General features: G+C 40.7%; 2 protein-coding genes across 6 annotated transcripts; both read right to left on the bottom strand.

Annotated features, from left to right (window-relative positions):
- Positions 1-11: 11 nt before the first annotated feature.
- mettl21cb (methyltransferase 21C, AARS1 lysine b) lies at positions 12-4,804 on the bottom strand. Its single transcript, XM_044019734.1, has 5 exons — positions 4,779-4,804; positions 2,539-2,661; positions 2,264-2,427; positions 2,066-2,183; positions 12-529 (listed from the first exon to the last, which is right to left on the bottom strand). Exons 2-5 carry the CDS (start codon positions 2,654-2,656, stop codon positions 132-134), a joined length of 798 nt encoding a protein of 265 aa, XP_043875669.1. The 5' UTR covers positions 2,657-2,661; positions 4,779-4,804; the 3' UTR covers positions 12-131.
- Positions 4,805-9,516: 4,712 nt separating this feature from the next.
- On the bottom strand, positions 9,517-14,344 carry LOC122783849 (probable inactive protein kinase DDB_G0270444). Of its 5 annotated transcripts, none has more exons than XM_044048768.1 (8): positions 14,191-14,344; positions 13,111-13,370; positions 12,997-13,038; positions 11,998-12,925; positions 11,040-11,122; positions 10,783-10,923; positions 10,590-10,695; positions 9,517-9,874 (listed from the first exon to the last, which is right to left on the bottom strand). In XM_044048768.1, exons 1-8 carry the CDS (start codon positions 14,225-14,227, stop codon positions 9,804-9,806), a joined length of 1,668 nt encoding a protein of 555 aa, XP_043904703.1. In that variant the 5' UTR covers positions 14,228-14,344; the 3' UTR covers positions 9,517-9,803. The 5 variants fall into 5 exon arrangements, with proteins under 5 accessions (XP_043904703.1, XP_043904696.1, XP_043904709.1 ...); XM_044048761.1 differs by having other exon boundaries at positions 11,998-12,787; positions 12,824-12,925; positions 12,997-13,370; XM_044048774.1 differs by having other exon boundaries at positions 11,998-12,817; positions 12,997-13,370.
- Between the last annotated feature and the right edge of the window lie 512 nt (positions 14,345-14,856).

A 14,856-nucleotide genomic window follows, 5' to 3' on the forward strand; every position in this document is an offset into this window, starting at 1 on the left:
TAGGAATGTCATGTAAACACAGATGAGAACAGATTCAGATCACAGAGCGGAGATGCAATTTCCTGTTTTCTTGAACAGTTTTTAAAACACAACAAAGAACTTTTGAAAGAAACTCCGCCCACTCACGCCCCTCACTCTTTGGCTTTGGCCTTGTATATCCTCACCTCCTGCTGTGGAAGCTCCATGAGCAGCGTGGAGTCAAACCTGCTTGTGAAGCACTCTGTGAACCTCAAGTCTGACTGAAACCGGATCTTGTTGGCCCACAGCAGTGTCGTTCGACTCCCTGGTCGGCAGAAGTGATGCATGGTCTCCAGCAGATCCTCCAGACTGTTGTGGTGATAGACCACGTCAGCTGCCAGCACGTAGTCGTAGTGGTAGGACGGATAAGGGAAATCACGCTCCAGGTCCTGACCCCAGGCGAGGGCAGCCACCTGAGGCTTGTACCGGGAGCGGCCTTTGGTGTTTCGCAGGAGGTTAAAGGTCAGATTAGACAAGATGTCTGGCAGGTCAGTGGCCGTCACCCAAGCTCCTGGAAATAAAGAAAAACAAGGTACAGTTAAGAAAAGACATCGACAAGACACTTTGGTACAATTTCAGTCAGACTAAAGGCAAAAGGCAGAGACTGATGGAGCCTTTTGGCAATACCACCAGAAATCCTGGGAGCAGTATAGAGTCATTAGTCCAATCAGTCAAGAAAACGATGAGGAAGAGGCTGTTCGGGCTTTTAAAACTGGCTGCCAGAGCTTGATGGCTTATCCCTGCAGCCAGGAAAAGGAAAGTGACTGCTCTCACTGGCACGTCCCATATTTGACTTGAGGGCCTCTCGGGTGAAGTGAGATGTCAAAAGTCACAGCGGACATATAAATAGAAATATTGAAAATTCCGCTCATCATTGATATCTCTCACATACTACACCAATGCACAACAAAATAACCTATTCCACGGTCGCCACGTCCGTTGATGCCCGCAACTTGGTACTCGGCGCTGCCCTCTAGAGGAAGTATTGCGTAAACGTCCATAACAATGCAAAAGATGCTCAGCGGTATGTAGGGTAGTTACCGGGATAAAGTTAAGCACAGATGGATGTATAACGTACGGAAATGGAGTATAAATGGGGCCTTAAGATGTTTACATGTATTTTTAAAGTCACAATTCTGAAAACATGAAGCTGGGATGTTTGTGTGTGTGTGTAAAGCTGTAGCTGTTATTTCAGGACAAAACAACAAATACACTTTATAGAAAGATGAGACAAAAGAAACACATTCCTACACACTTGTATGGACTTGATATGTAACATGACTTCATGTAGTTGTTTCTCCACCCACTGTCCTGCATGTTCTAGATGTTTCCCTGCTCCAGCACACCTGATTCAAATGGATCGTTATCAGGCTTCTGCAGTTCTTGCTGATGAGCAGACCATTTGAATCAGGTGTGTTGGAGCAGGGAAACATCTAAAACAGGACCAGGATTGAGAAAACCCTGGTTTTAAAACATACGCCAACACTTCTGACGGTCGTGTTTATTAGAAGCTCTGTAAGACATACACATACAAAAGCTGAGTGTATTAATTTGTTGAAAGAAATCAAAGGTTTGTGATTAGTGTTTTGGTGGAAAACCAAAATAATGTCACTAATGCTTGTGTTCCTCAAATCTATGGTTAAACTAGAATTGTAGGGTTTTTGTTGTCTGAAAATATGTAGAAAATGTATTGACATGCATGTTTCCTCTATGCATAATAGAGAAGCCAAAGGAATACAGTATCATTCCTATGTCTTCACACTTTCTTTACAGTTAATGACCTGTTTGCAATGCAAGACATTTAGAGTGGGTGGATGGTCATGGTCAGTCCAGACAATGAGTCTCAGTGTTTTTAGCGATTTCCCGATGTTTCGCTCGACCTTTCGCCACCCCACTGAAACGTTGCTTTAGCACAAAAGATGAACAGATATCTGTAGAATAATCCGGACATATTTATGCACCATAGAAAATAAAACGTTGATGGCGTTTCCTCTGTCATTGTGTCAATGAGACTGACGATGTGAAGCTAAACTGGACCTGGCCTTACCGAGCAGACTCGCTACTATGGAGAGTAGTCCGGTGCCGGCTCCGATCTCCAGCACGGCTTTGTCCATCAGGTTCACTTGTCTCTGGTTATTCTCCAAGAACTGGCACAAAGCCACTGCCTACACAACAGAGGCTCATTATCAGATCAAAACACAACCAGGTCAGTGAACGTGACGTCGTTGCCGGAGAGCATACGTACCCCAGGCCAGATCAGAGCACCGTAAGTATCTATAGACTCGCGGATGCTGATGTCATGACCCGCAAAATAAAAGGACTCCTTCCCCAGCGAGTAGTAAACACTCGGTTCCCAGATGTTCCTTCTGTCCAGAGCTTCGCCCGCCATGGCTTTCTGGTCTGTTAGAGCTGTAAAGATAGATTATAATTCTGTTAATCCACTCAGAAAAAGCTCTATATCTCCTATATAATATAGAAACAAGGCTAGTGAGAGTAGTGCAGAACTCATTCACATGTTACCTTCTTCTGTGGTTTCCTGGTTTGCTGGACGCTTTTCAACCTGGATCTTGTCTCCATCCTTCTGGTCTCCAGGATTCTTCTGTTGGACTGGCTGGCAGATTTTGGACAATCCCTCCATCAAAACTAAAATAATGATGATACATTAAGCTTTTATATTTATGTTTGCTGTGACGTGCAACTGTTGAACTTGCATTTCATGCTTTTAATTGTGTTTAAGCCACTGTTAGTTCTTCAGACATGCCTTCAGATCAGCTTAAAGGTAAAGTTGGTAAATTTATTGGTGCTCAGTATTCCTCACATCACCCTTCCCTTCCAAGAAACAATGACTGTATGAACAACAATCAAGTCATTGTTCATTTATTAAGAATTAAGTATAATTATTTCATCTTCCATAAATATGTATGCATGTGTATATAATTGTATTTACGTTGTAGCCTTGCAATAACTCAACATACTATACTACTAATATGTACTTAGGGCAAGGGCCTTGCTTTACAGAGGCACTGCCTTGATTCTACAGTAGCCCAATTTGACCAGACAGACAGAATTCTAACGATATCTTAATGCCACAAAACGCTTAGTTTGCTTTCCACTGGTTTTGTTTTAACTTTGCTGTCATTTCAGTTCCATGCAATTCCATGCTCATTCCCCTCACCTGGTGAACCCTCCCCCTCCCCTCTTCTCACCTGCAGCTCATTCACTCGTCTGAGCCTCAGTATAAAAACACACACTGGGTCACATTTACCTTTCCTTTGTCATACTGATGTCCTGTTTTAACCCTCACCACGTTATTTAAAATGTCCTTGAATTCATCATGTTTTGTCAGACTTTGAGATTCTTTTCTGCCAGAATGTGACAGAAAAGACCTTCTCCATAATTCTCTATGGATTAGTTGTTTAAATATTTTAATGGGGAACACAACATGGGGAGTTATAGAAAATCATGCACTTATCTTTCTCCAAAAATACCTCAAATGAAGGGATCAATAAACACATTAAAGCATACAATACAGATGTTAGCATGCCTTAACCACTGCTCATGCTGTCCCAGGTTTCATGCTAACTAGCAGATGTTAGCATGCCATAACTACTGCTAATGGCTTGTACAGGTTTCATGTTAGCATCCCATAGCATGATAAATGGAATGGAGATAAAACTTTGATATCAGCTTGTTAGCATTGCTACTGTGATGCTAAGCACTGCCTCAAACAGCTACTAATAAAGCTAGCAAAGTCTTGTTTTTATGTATATATTCACATTTCACTCTGTAAAATGATTAGTTTTGTCCTCCCACATTATATTAAACTATATCTGGTAAGATAAACAAATTTGTTCACAAAAGTTTGTTTATCTGCTAAAAACAAACAATACACAAACACATCAAACCTCATGTTGCTAATAACCCTCTGCCATTATTTCCTGTAATCATATATTTGACATATATCAGCGTCGTTGCAAAGCAGCATCGAGTGGAAACTGTTCAAATCAAATTCTGTGAAACATATTTTGCACATTTTGACAGTTTTTTCTATAAAAGGAGCAATTACTGGACCTGTTTTTATATTATCACATTGACCTTTGTCAGTTCTTGCCATACAAACCATTCTAGGGACAGGTGTTGCAAATTCTGCTGGAAACACTATGGTGCATGCACTGGACAACTGTAGGCAGGTACTGGCTATGTCCATGGTTCTCAAACTGTGGTACACAAGCTTCCTCTGGTGGAACTTGGAGGAAAATCAGAAATACTGTTCCTCTGTATCTACCAGGGTATTTGTTCAGAGTGGAGCTGAGGAATTTTGATCGGTGTGAGTTGAAAATGAAACAAATAACAAAATAAATGAATGAATTAAATAATCATAACGTAAAAGTCATCTCTCGCTTCATCATACTCTAATTTCGCTATACCAGTGAGTGATGTATGTGAGGTATTTACACCACTGTATTTTAATGTTTGTGATAACGGTGTTAATAGTACTTGGTATAAAAAGTTTAAGAACGTTATTGTATCTGTCCCTAATAAAAATAAAGCATAAATAAATAAGTTGGACTGGATTTAGTCCATTTGTCGCGTTGACTGTTGTGAAGCCCTGAGGTCAACAAAGCTGCACACAGAGATACAGAGAGTAGATAACACATCAGTGTGAAATGAAAGATTAAATGAATAATTTTAAAGAAAAATACAGTTCTTAAAACATGAGAGTAATAGAATTTCTTTGAGGAAACTTGTGTGAAACGTACCTGTCTGAATCAGCGGCCTTTTCCTTTTTTTGTTCCTCCTTTCTGGTTGTGTGGTCACGTCTCTGCTGTGTTTGTGTTCTCGTCTTTATAGAAGCAACATCGTCTATGACACACCCCTGAGCGAGGTGGAGGTCACTGGGCTTTACTGGTGTCACTGGCACAAGCAAACAAATGGATTTCTAATGTCAGACGGACACAGACACAGAGTGAGAGATGGACATTCCAGACCCCTCCCTTGTTGTTCTGTAGTTTATATCTCTTGAAGTAACAGTATTATCACCAAGGTTAAAATACAATGGTGTAAAAAGGTCGAGCAAAGATTTCACAGATTTATTCCCAATCATCATCGTCCTCTTCCTCGCAAATACTTCACACGCTGGTATAGTGACATTAGATTAAGATGGAACTCCCTGGTATATACAGCAAGAACAGTATTTCTGATTTTCCTCCAAGTAACACTAGAGGAAGCTCGCGTACCACTGGTGGTACACGTACCACAGTTTGAGAACCATGGGTTTCGGATTCTCCAGGGTTCTATCATAAATGGTTTGCAGTGTAGTCAGCTGCAGGGTGAGGAAACCTCTCACTAAAGGTCTGACCTCTGACACCTCCCATCCGTTTATCCTCCATCGCTTTCCCTCCCCTCCCTCATAAAGCCGCTGGTTTTCTCCCTCCATCAACCGCAGAATTTAAGCGTCATATTCGTTCTGAGCGGCGAGTTCAGAGGTTGAGGGGTTTAAAATACAGCGAGCAGCTGGTTCACTGTCAGAAAGGCCGTGGAACTATTTCGGGGCGTGTAATGTTTACAGCAGTGAGCGCGGCTGAACCGCATAAATCCATGTTATTGTGATATGACAATGAGCAGCCACCACATGGATGAGTGAAGGATTGTCACAAAACTTCTAATGTTTTCGTGTCTTGCAATGATTTTGTGATTATGCCCTCCTTTTTTTTTTTTTGTTTTTATTTACACGGTCCCTTACTGCGATGAGAGGAAAACAACATATGTCGACCCACTGCATGAGCACAGAGGAACAGACCGATGCACCAGCAGGGATGTGGACAGTTAAAAATGAGGCTGTTTGACCACATGAACAAAAGATGCTCCATCATTATGTTGAACCATATGACAGTAATACTCTAAACCGACTTAATGCTCGACAGATCTGTTTTAAATGCAGCTCGTTTAATGGACTCAAATGTGTTTGAGTGTCAATATTCCACTCAAATAGCTCTAATCTATTTTCAAGCACGGTTCCCTACAAAATAAAATTAATTAGCAATTTCATTTGGGATTCTTTGCACATGTAATCTTTTACTTCAGGATTATATTTTAAAATAAACAATTTAAAAGGACAGTAAACACATTACCAACACTTAAATAAAACCGCTTAAAGGTCCAGTGTGTAAGATTTAGGTGAAATTATTTAAATTTTTTTATTTTTAAAGTTTTATTTGCTTTTTTTATCATTGTTTCTGACTGGAAGCTGAAGTTATTAAACGGCTCACTCGCCCACACCAAAGCTCATTGGAAAAATCAGCGTTTTTACTTGGTAAATCCATGTCACTGGGGTAAATCTGAGAGAGGGATTTTAAACGCTGAAGTCACAGGATAGCAGAACTGACCTGACTGAAAGAGGCAGCGTTAGATTAAAAACTCTTGTGATTTAATATCGTTGATTTTACTGCAGGAAAGAAAGAAAGAGAGAAAGAAAATAAAACACAGCGGTGCAGACCTTTGAGTGCATTAAACACCCATGTCGCGAAATTCTTGGCCACCTGACAACACACACATGGAAGAGCATTTCAAACCAGCTAAATCTCATGCTCATCCATTCACGTATCTGCGTCCATCGACTGTGGAGATAAGCGTCTGGTTCCTGGTATGTGTCTGTACTATAAAAGGCTGATGGTGTAAACATTTAAACCTGTTTTTCAAACCGCTGGCAGAGTCCATCTGCCGGTGCAGGGCTAACGACCGAACATGGATATGGGGGCCATTCGTTGCTTGTAAGCCGGGCTGTGGGGGCTTTGGATTGGAGGATTCACCGCCTCAGTGCACACACACACACACACGGATGCCAGGAAACAACTGGTTGTGCTGCATGAACCCAGAAAATGACTTGAACTGACAGATGGCAAACGGCAGCGTTGAGTCACTCGCATGTAAACAGCAACACTGATAATCAGCGGAGGAATGAGGTTATTTCCAGATCATCAGGATCTCCACTCCAGGATTCCATGTCACTCGTCAATCACGGCTCATGACCGTCTGGTTTTTGCCATGAAACCTCATCCCCTGACAGTGGTTTTTAATTATTTTACCCTAACCGTCTCACAAGTATTAGAACGAAACCTGGGTCATAACCTCCATGTTGAGATTTTCATTGGGAGTGACCAGGATGGACAGGATTAGAAATGACTATATATTCCAGGGACAGCTCAGTTTGAACAGTTTGGAGAGTCAAGGTTGAGATGGTTTGGTCACATGCAGAAGAGGGAAAGTGATGTTGAAGATGGTGGACAAGAGGAGAAGAGAGGAAGGAGGACATGAGGACAGTTGGTGTAACGGAAGAGGACATGGGGAGAGGACAGGGTGGAGGTAGATGATCCTCTGTGGTCCTAAAGGGAGAAGCTGAAGAAGAAGAGGGTCATAACCTACATCCCTTTTATCATTTACTTTTTGAGTTGTCAAACTTGGTTTAACATGATTTATTGAAACCTTAGCAGGGCTGTTTAAGACCGGGTTTAAGTTTTTTCAAGTTAGGTTTAAGTTAAGACTGACCCTGTTCAGAGTGGTCGTCCTCATGGAGACCAAAACCTGGTCCTCATGAGGCAGAACAGGGGCTGGTTAAGGTTATTGCTAAAACTTGGATTGTGATTAGATTAAGGTTATTTAATAGCATATTGAGTAGGGTGTCCTCATTCTTTCGGCTTCTTAGGGGTCACCACAGTGGATCATCTCTCTCCACTTTGTCCTCTTCTGTTACACCAGCTGTCCTCATGTCCATGGTCTTCATCTTCGCTCCCTGCCCAAGCAGCTCCATCTTCAACAACCTCTGTCCAATATAACCCCTATCCCTCCTCTGCATGTGACCAACCCATGTCTAACCAAGTCTATAGGAGTCTGTGAAAGGACGGGGGCACAAACCCGTGACCTGTGTGTGTCACAGAGATGCAGCAGGAGAAGACGTGTGTTCTTGGCGGCAGCAACAAGACATTAAACCATCACAATGACTCTAAAGCTGCTAAATTAGGGTGGTTTTAATTAATTCCGCTAAATGCTAATGACAATTTACATGAATAGTCTAAAAATATGATTTTGCTGTGTGGTCAGTGATGCTGTCGAATCTGCAGCGTCTCATCAGTAATAGACAGGAGATGCACGATCCACTGTGTGATCTCCCAAATCCAACAAAAGTCACTTTTCCTGGCAGAGGAACAATGGTGGTGGTGGTGGGGGTTGAATCTGCATCGCTCACATGTGCCGATGATTGTATGAATACGTGTGACATGATGCAGGCTGTTGCCCTGTATGTAAATGTGTGAAGAGAACTGACAACAGACGGATAAGGAGCTGCCACTCAGCACCTGAGTGTCGCTAATCCTCATCTCCATATGCAAAGGTCGGGGAAAGCTTGCTCCGGCCAGTGGAAAATGAGTCACAGTCACACACGGTAACATGTGAGGCTTTACAGTAGCCGCATGCACAGCGCCAGTGTTTGAAGCCAGCACTTACTGGGCGCTAAGCTCCTGAAATGTTAAAGAGCAGGTTGTGAATGTGCTCAGTGAGTGGAGATGACACATTTACTGCACAAACGTATACATTTGTTTGGTTTTTTTATCACAAATATGATTCTAAGTGACTTTTACGACAATGACAGATTGTTGGCGTCAGAACAAAATGTTCTGGTGAATGTTGGGAGTCTCCTGAGCTCAGTGTGGTGAGGGATGGTGTAAATGAGTCCTGGATGTATTACTGTTTACTGATAAACACCCACACACATCAACATGGTGCCAATCGGTGTTCCAATTACACCGTGGCATTTGGGGGAAGCCCTGTTTTCAGGTGGCACCGCTACTAAACCTGTCGCATGCACAGCAAAGCCCAACATAGAGCTTTACAGTCTGACACCATCGATTTTCCACAAACACACTGGGAGAACCCTCAGGATGAAGCCAGACATGCAGTAGGTGTCACGTGTTGAGAAACACGTTCACCATATTACAAACAAAACAGCACATTTACAAAGAGACCAAACGTAAAATAGACAGAAGCTTTGCTACATGCTTTGAATGGGAAAAGGTAGCGCCACCTGGTGGACATATATAAAAAATAAAAATGTAATGCTAGTAGTCCAACATGAAATCTTAACATAAATAAAAGCAATATTTAATGTTAATATAAATGTGGGATCAAAAATTATATTTTTTCAATTGGACGATTTTTGTCCTTAGGAGCAAATTAAGTTGTTTTTTAAAAAACAAACAAACCCAAAACAACTAACAAGGCAGAGTGCAGCATGATCAGTTTATTATTTATGTGAATACCCAGGTACTTATATAAGACGTTACCATCTCAATCTCTGTATAAGTTCTCTCTCTCTCTCTCTCTCTCTCTCTTATAATGTTGTTATTAGTTATACAAGAATTTGAACAAAATTAATAACGTTTTTTATTTTCTAGAAACTAGACCAACATAAATACATTGCTATATATAAAATGAAAATAGTTGGGATCAAATTTAAATTCAGTTTATTGTGAGTTTCAGAGGGAAAATAATCATAAATCAAGACTAAACCATCTTGCTTTCTTTAGCAACACAACAAAAGAAAATATCCAAACCAAATAAAAACCAAAATAATTCTTATTTACAAGTCATTTCAACAAGAGGCTTATTCATTCATTTTATTAACACAAATGAGTTGAGGTGATATAACATCACTTTTTCTTTTTCTGTTTATACAAGTGTACATGTGTGTTTGTTGTTGGACACGAAAAGAAACTGTGTGTGTCGCTGCACTTTCACTGAAGAGGGAAGGAGCAGATGAAAGGCTGAGGCTCCCAACACGTGAAGTCATTAAACTTTCCATTTGCTGAAAGACAGAGAGAGAAAGAACAATGTTTAGCAATGTGAGAGGCAGAAAATGACACCTGTGCACGATATTTAGAGTCAGTTTAACTATTTAAAATCACTAAAATCCACTTGTGGAGAAGGAAAGTCAGTTTGCTGATGTTGTGAAGTAGTGATGACAGTGCAGACATAGATATAACAACATATAACATATTACTTTATTTACCTTTAATACTCTGTTGTGAGAATTGTTTTGTCTCCATCACAATTTGGACTATTTGTGCTGCTATCTTGACCAGGACCCTTCTCTTGCTGTGTTTTCTACTTTTATTTTGTATTTATGGCGTGTTTCCACCGGCTCGCCTCAGCACGGCACGGTTAAGTTGCGTTTCCACTAGCACAGTACCTGGTACCAGGTACTTTTTTTAGTACCTGCTCTGGCGAGGTTCCGAGCGAGCTGAGGTGATACTATGCGTGACGTCGCCAGACTGCGACACAAGAATCAAGCCGAACAATGCCGAACTGTAGATCAGTTAAAAAGACTTAACAATCCTAAAGATGTGGGTTAATCTCCACCAATTACCAGGGAAATGTCCAAAATCTTGAGTTGAGTAGTATTTTTGTAGTGGAAAACCAACATAAACCGAGCCGTGCCGAGGCGAGGCGAGCTGGGACCATCGGTGGAAAAGAAGAAAACTACAATCCAACCAAAGTTGTATAGAGGAAAACAGTCGTACCCAGAACTTCCACACAATTCTCCACGTTTGCTGTGTGGTTGGGTTCTCCTAACAGCCAGTCTGCATAAGTCCACTCTGCTCCATCCAACCAGAGGAAGCGACCGGTCTGAAAACAAAACAAAACAACATAAGGTTCTTTAATCTTATTCACACTATCTTCTTTAGACAACACTCTCCAGAGAAAACTACACACGTCCAAATATCGTAAGCCTCCAATCCAGGTGCGCGTGTATCTGCCATTGTGTCTCATCATTAAGTTCATCATCTCCATGTGGGCGCTCTGGCTCGTGATGGAGGCCAGGTGACCTCCAGAGAAGCTTCTCTGGCAGAAGAACTGTGAGGAACCAAAGGCAAAGGATTCAACATCTTAGTCAAATAAATAAAAAATAATGTAAAACAAAGTTATTGTGGTGTTATAGTGGAGAACACGGTGACTAACACGGTGACTACCTCTGCATCTGCAGCCACCTTTGGTTTCTTGAAGAATTGGTAACACTTGCCCTCGAGCACGACACCAGAGGAACAGCTCCCCCCTGGGGCCAAAAGGAGAAAGTACATGCTCATGATACACATGAACACTGAGGTTCATTTTAAATGGACAAAACTTAACATGGAGACAAATGAACTGAAATGTTTTAAATAATAATAACCCAGGTTGAATAAAGGCTGAAGGTATAAATTATAAATCTTAGGATTAAAGTTATAATTAATGATCTGTTTTTCACTTGTTTAAAAACAAAATAAAGCAAGTAAATAGAATATACAGTATGTATGTAAAGATCCTTATTTTAATAGCAGTGTTCATTTGTTATATATAAGTATACTGTTTCTGTATAATCTCTTTATAGAGATTTATCATTTATTATAATAATTAAAAACGATGAACAAAGATTTGTGACACTTATATCCTTCTGTAATCTATTATAATTTTTTTTTAAATCCTTTTGCTTTGCTGTTTATAATTTAAAAATGTGTACAAAGTGTGTGTATGTACATATATAGTTAAAACTAAATATTTATCGTTTTGCTATTGATATAAATACGTATATGTCTGTTCATTTATATTGAAATATGATATGTTAAATATAATATGATAAACTATATATATACATATATATATACATATATATATATATATATACATGCAATTAATAAATAATAATGATGTATCTGTATATCGTAAACATCTTATATCTACTGTTGGGCGTTGTTTGGGTATGTCATGGTGTTGCTATTTCTTCTTCTTTTTTTGTTGTAAATTTGTTTTTTTATGTACATTTTATGGTGCTGCTGGAGCCTTAATCTTCCAGGTGGATTAATAAAGTTCTATATAATCTAATCTAATCTAATCACTTGTTTGGGAAAAGCAGCAAACTGATCTTCTTTCTGCAGGTTTTTTTCTTCTTACCTTGAGATGTTTTCTCCCCCTGATCAGAGACTTGCAGCTCTCTGACAATCCCACGGCCAGGTTCTTCTTCTGCTGGAGGAACATCTTGCAGTGTGAAGGCCTCCCTCCCCGACTCCGCCTCTGGGAAATAGCTCTCTGAAGATAACATCGGCTGCCCCAGAGAGTCCAGCGCTGGCCCTTCATCCATGATACCCATGTATGATATGAGTTCTTCATCTTGTAAGGTCTCTTTCATCATCTCAGGCTTCAGTTCTGTGAATGGATCTTCATCTGAAACCAATTCGGCGTTCCTCACTTGACGCCCCTCCTCTTCCTCCTCTACTGGCAGAATTCCATCAGCAGGATCGTTCTCCTCCTCTGGGAACATGACACTGTCATCATCCAGTGGCTCGACCAAACCTTCAGTGTGAGCTGCTCCATACTCTGCCTTCAGATTCATCACCTCACCTTCATGTTCCTCCTTAAATTCTGGTTGGTCTACATCCTCTGGCACCACCTTGACCTCCGACCCTTCTTCAGGGTTTTGCCCTGTTTGAAGCTCCTGCCCTGCATTTACATCTCGTCTCAATTTAAGCTCTAGCTCCATCATACGCTCCTGCTCCTTCTCAAAATCTGGTTCTTCTTGAAGGTCTTGCTCCACCTTCACATCTGGTTCCTCTTTAACATCTTGCTCCACCTTCACCTCTGGTTTTGCTTCAAGCTCTAGCTCTACTTTCATCTCTGGTTCTTCTTTAACCTCTTGCTCCACCTTCATCTCTGGTTCCTCTTTAACCTCTTGCTCCACCTTCACCTCTGGTTCCTCTTTAACATCTTGCTCCACCTTAACCTCTGGTTTTGCTTCAAGCTCTAGCTCTACTTTCATCTCTGGTTCTTCTTTAATCTCTTGCTCCACCTTCATCTCTGGTTCTTCAGGAAGCTCTTGCTCCACCTTCATCTCGGTTCCTCTTTAACCTCTTGCTCCACCTTCACCTCTGGTTCCTCTTTAACATCTTGCTCCACCTTCATCTCTGGTTCCTCTTTAACCTCTTGCTCCACCTTCACCTCTGGTTCCTCTTTAACATCTTGCTCCACCTTCATCTCTGGATCCTCTTTAACCTCTTGCTCCACCTTCACCTCTGGTTTTGCTTCAAGCTCTAACTCTGCTTTCATCTCCGGTTCCTCTTTAACCTCTTGCTCCACCTTAACTTGTGGCTTAGCTTCATCCTCTACTTCCACCACTGGAGACATCTTCTCCTGCTGCTCCTTGGGTCTCAGTTCAGCCTTTGGTGCAGGAACCTCCACCTCCACATGACCCTGTAGAGTAACTTTGTCTCCCACCAGAGGGCTCTGGTTTCCCTTAGTCAGACCAGGATTTGGAGGCATGGCAAGAGTCACTGTCGAGTAAATAAGGAACGTTCATTTTTGGTATTGGTAAACAGATTCTCTAACCTGGATCCATCAACAACCTGCCTGTGTCTTCCCTTTACTGCATTCTCTAGTCTCTGTTGCTGCAATTTTATATCTCTGATCTTCATAATTTAGCATTTTTATGACACAGCGGACACAAAATGAGTGAACAAGGTCCACTTGATCCTGTCCAGTTGTGGATGGAGGCACAGACTCTCCAAATAATCTTTTGTAAACTCAACTTCCTGGTTAAATAAAGGTTACAAAAAACATAAAAGACACAAATATTGACCATTCTTGAAATCTGACTGGAACTGTTTTAAGTCAAGTTTGGTTGTGCTATACAGTATGTGTTTCAATCGATCGATCGTCTGATTATCTTATCAATAATCAACAGTCACATCGCACAGATTATGAGAACCCACTGGTCTGTCTCTGTAATTCATCCACACATGCAAACATTCATTTCCTGCTGCAGATACACATCTGCTCAGGCTCAAATCCATGTTGACATACAATAAAAAATGGAAATATAAGAAAAGATCGGACTCAGAGATCAGTGTGTTTTCAGTCACAAACAACAACACTCGAGAAAAGGAAAATCTACTCTTCACTTTTTTCATTTATGTTTTTCAACGACTATAACTCGAATAAGTCAAGTTTTTGCTCACATTAAAACAACATTTTTAAGCCTAAATGAGTGGAAAAAAACAACTTAAGGTGGAATCAATCATTGTATAATATTAAATGAAATATGACTGGAAAATCAAACTGTCTGGAGACTAAACTTGAAAAAGAACTTCTTACCTGTTAGACACAGTGAGACAAACACCAGTGTCTTCATCTTCAGGTGTAAGAAGTGTAAAAATCTGAATATTTCTTTGTCGACGCTCGATTTATTTCCACCTGTTGTCGAACCCTTTTATTTCTCTCTCTTCCCACAGCTGCTTCAATTTATCGCCTTTTACATTGTTAACCTTTATGAGATTAGATCAGTCCCGCCCCCTTTTCTCTCTTTCTGTAAGTTATAAAAAACGTCCCGCAGTCTTATCTGCTCCTTATTTTTGCCCTGTGTTGTTTCCTTATGACATGAAGTCGGTAATAATTAAGCAGGGAGCGAAAAAAAGTTCACATTCACGGTGACGAGGCCTTAACACAAAGGTGAACAATGAGTCTTTTTCTGACTTCAAATGCAGAGCAGTGACTTCAGTAAACTTTAAAACATGTGATCAGAGAGACATTAATGTCTGCTAGAAACAAAGTAGAGTCAAGTTTGAATGGTAATAAATCAAACACTGTTCCGGTCATGTTGTTGTTGTGTAATGTGGACTCTGACTTGTTCTACACTAATTAATCATTATTTAAAGACACTGTAAATAACAAAAGGGGCATAAAAGTCCGTCAGTGTTGATGAATCAGTATTTTCTTGGACTAACATGTCCAAACTCTGCAATACTGTCAAAGCTCCACTGT

This window comes from Solea senegalensis, linkage group LG2, assembly GCF_019176455.1.
Source record: "Solea senegalensis isolate Sse05_10M linkage group LG2, IFAPA_SoseM_1, whole genome shotgun sequence".
NCBI lineage: Eukaryota > Metazoa > Chordata > Actinopteri > Pleuronectiformes > Soleidae > Solea > Solea senegalensis.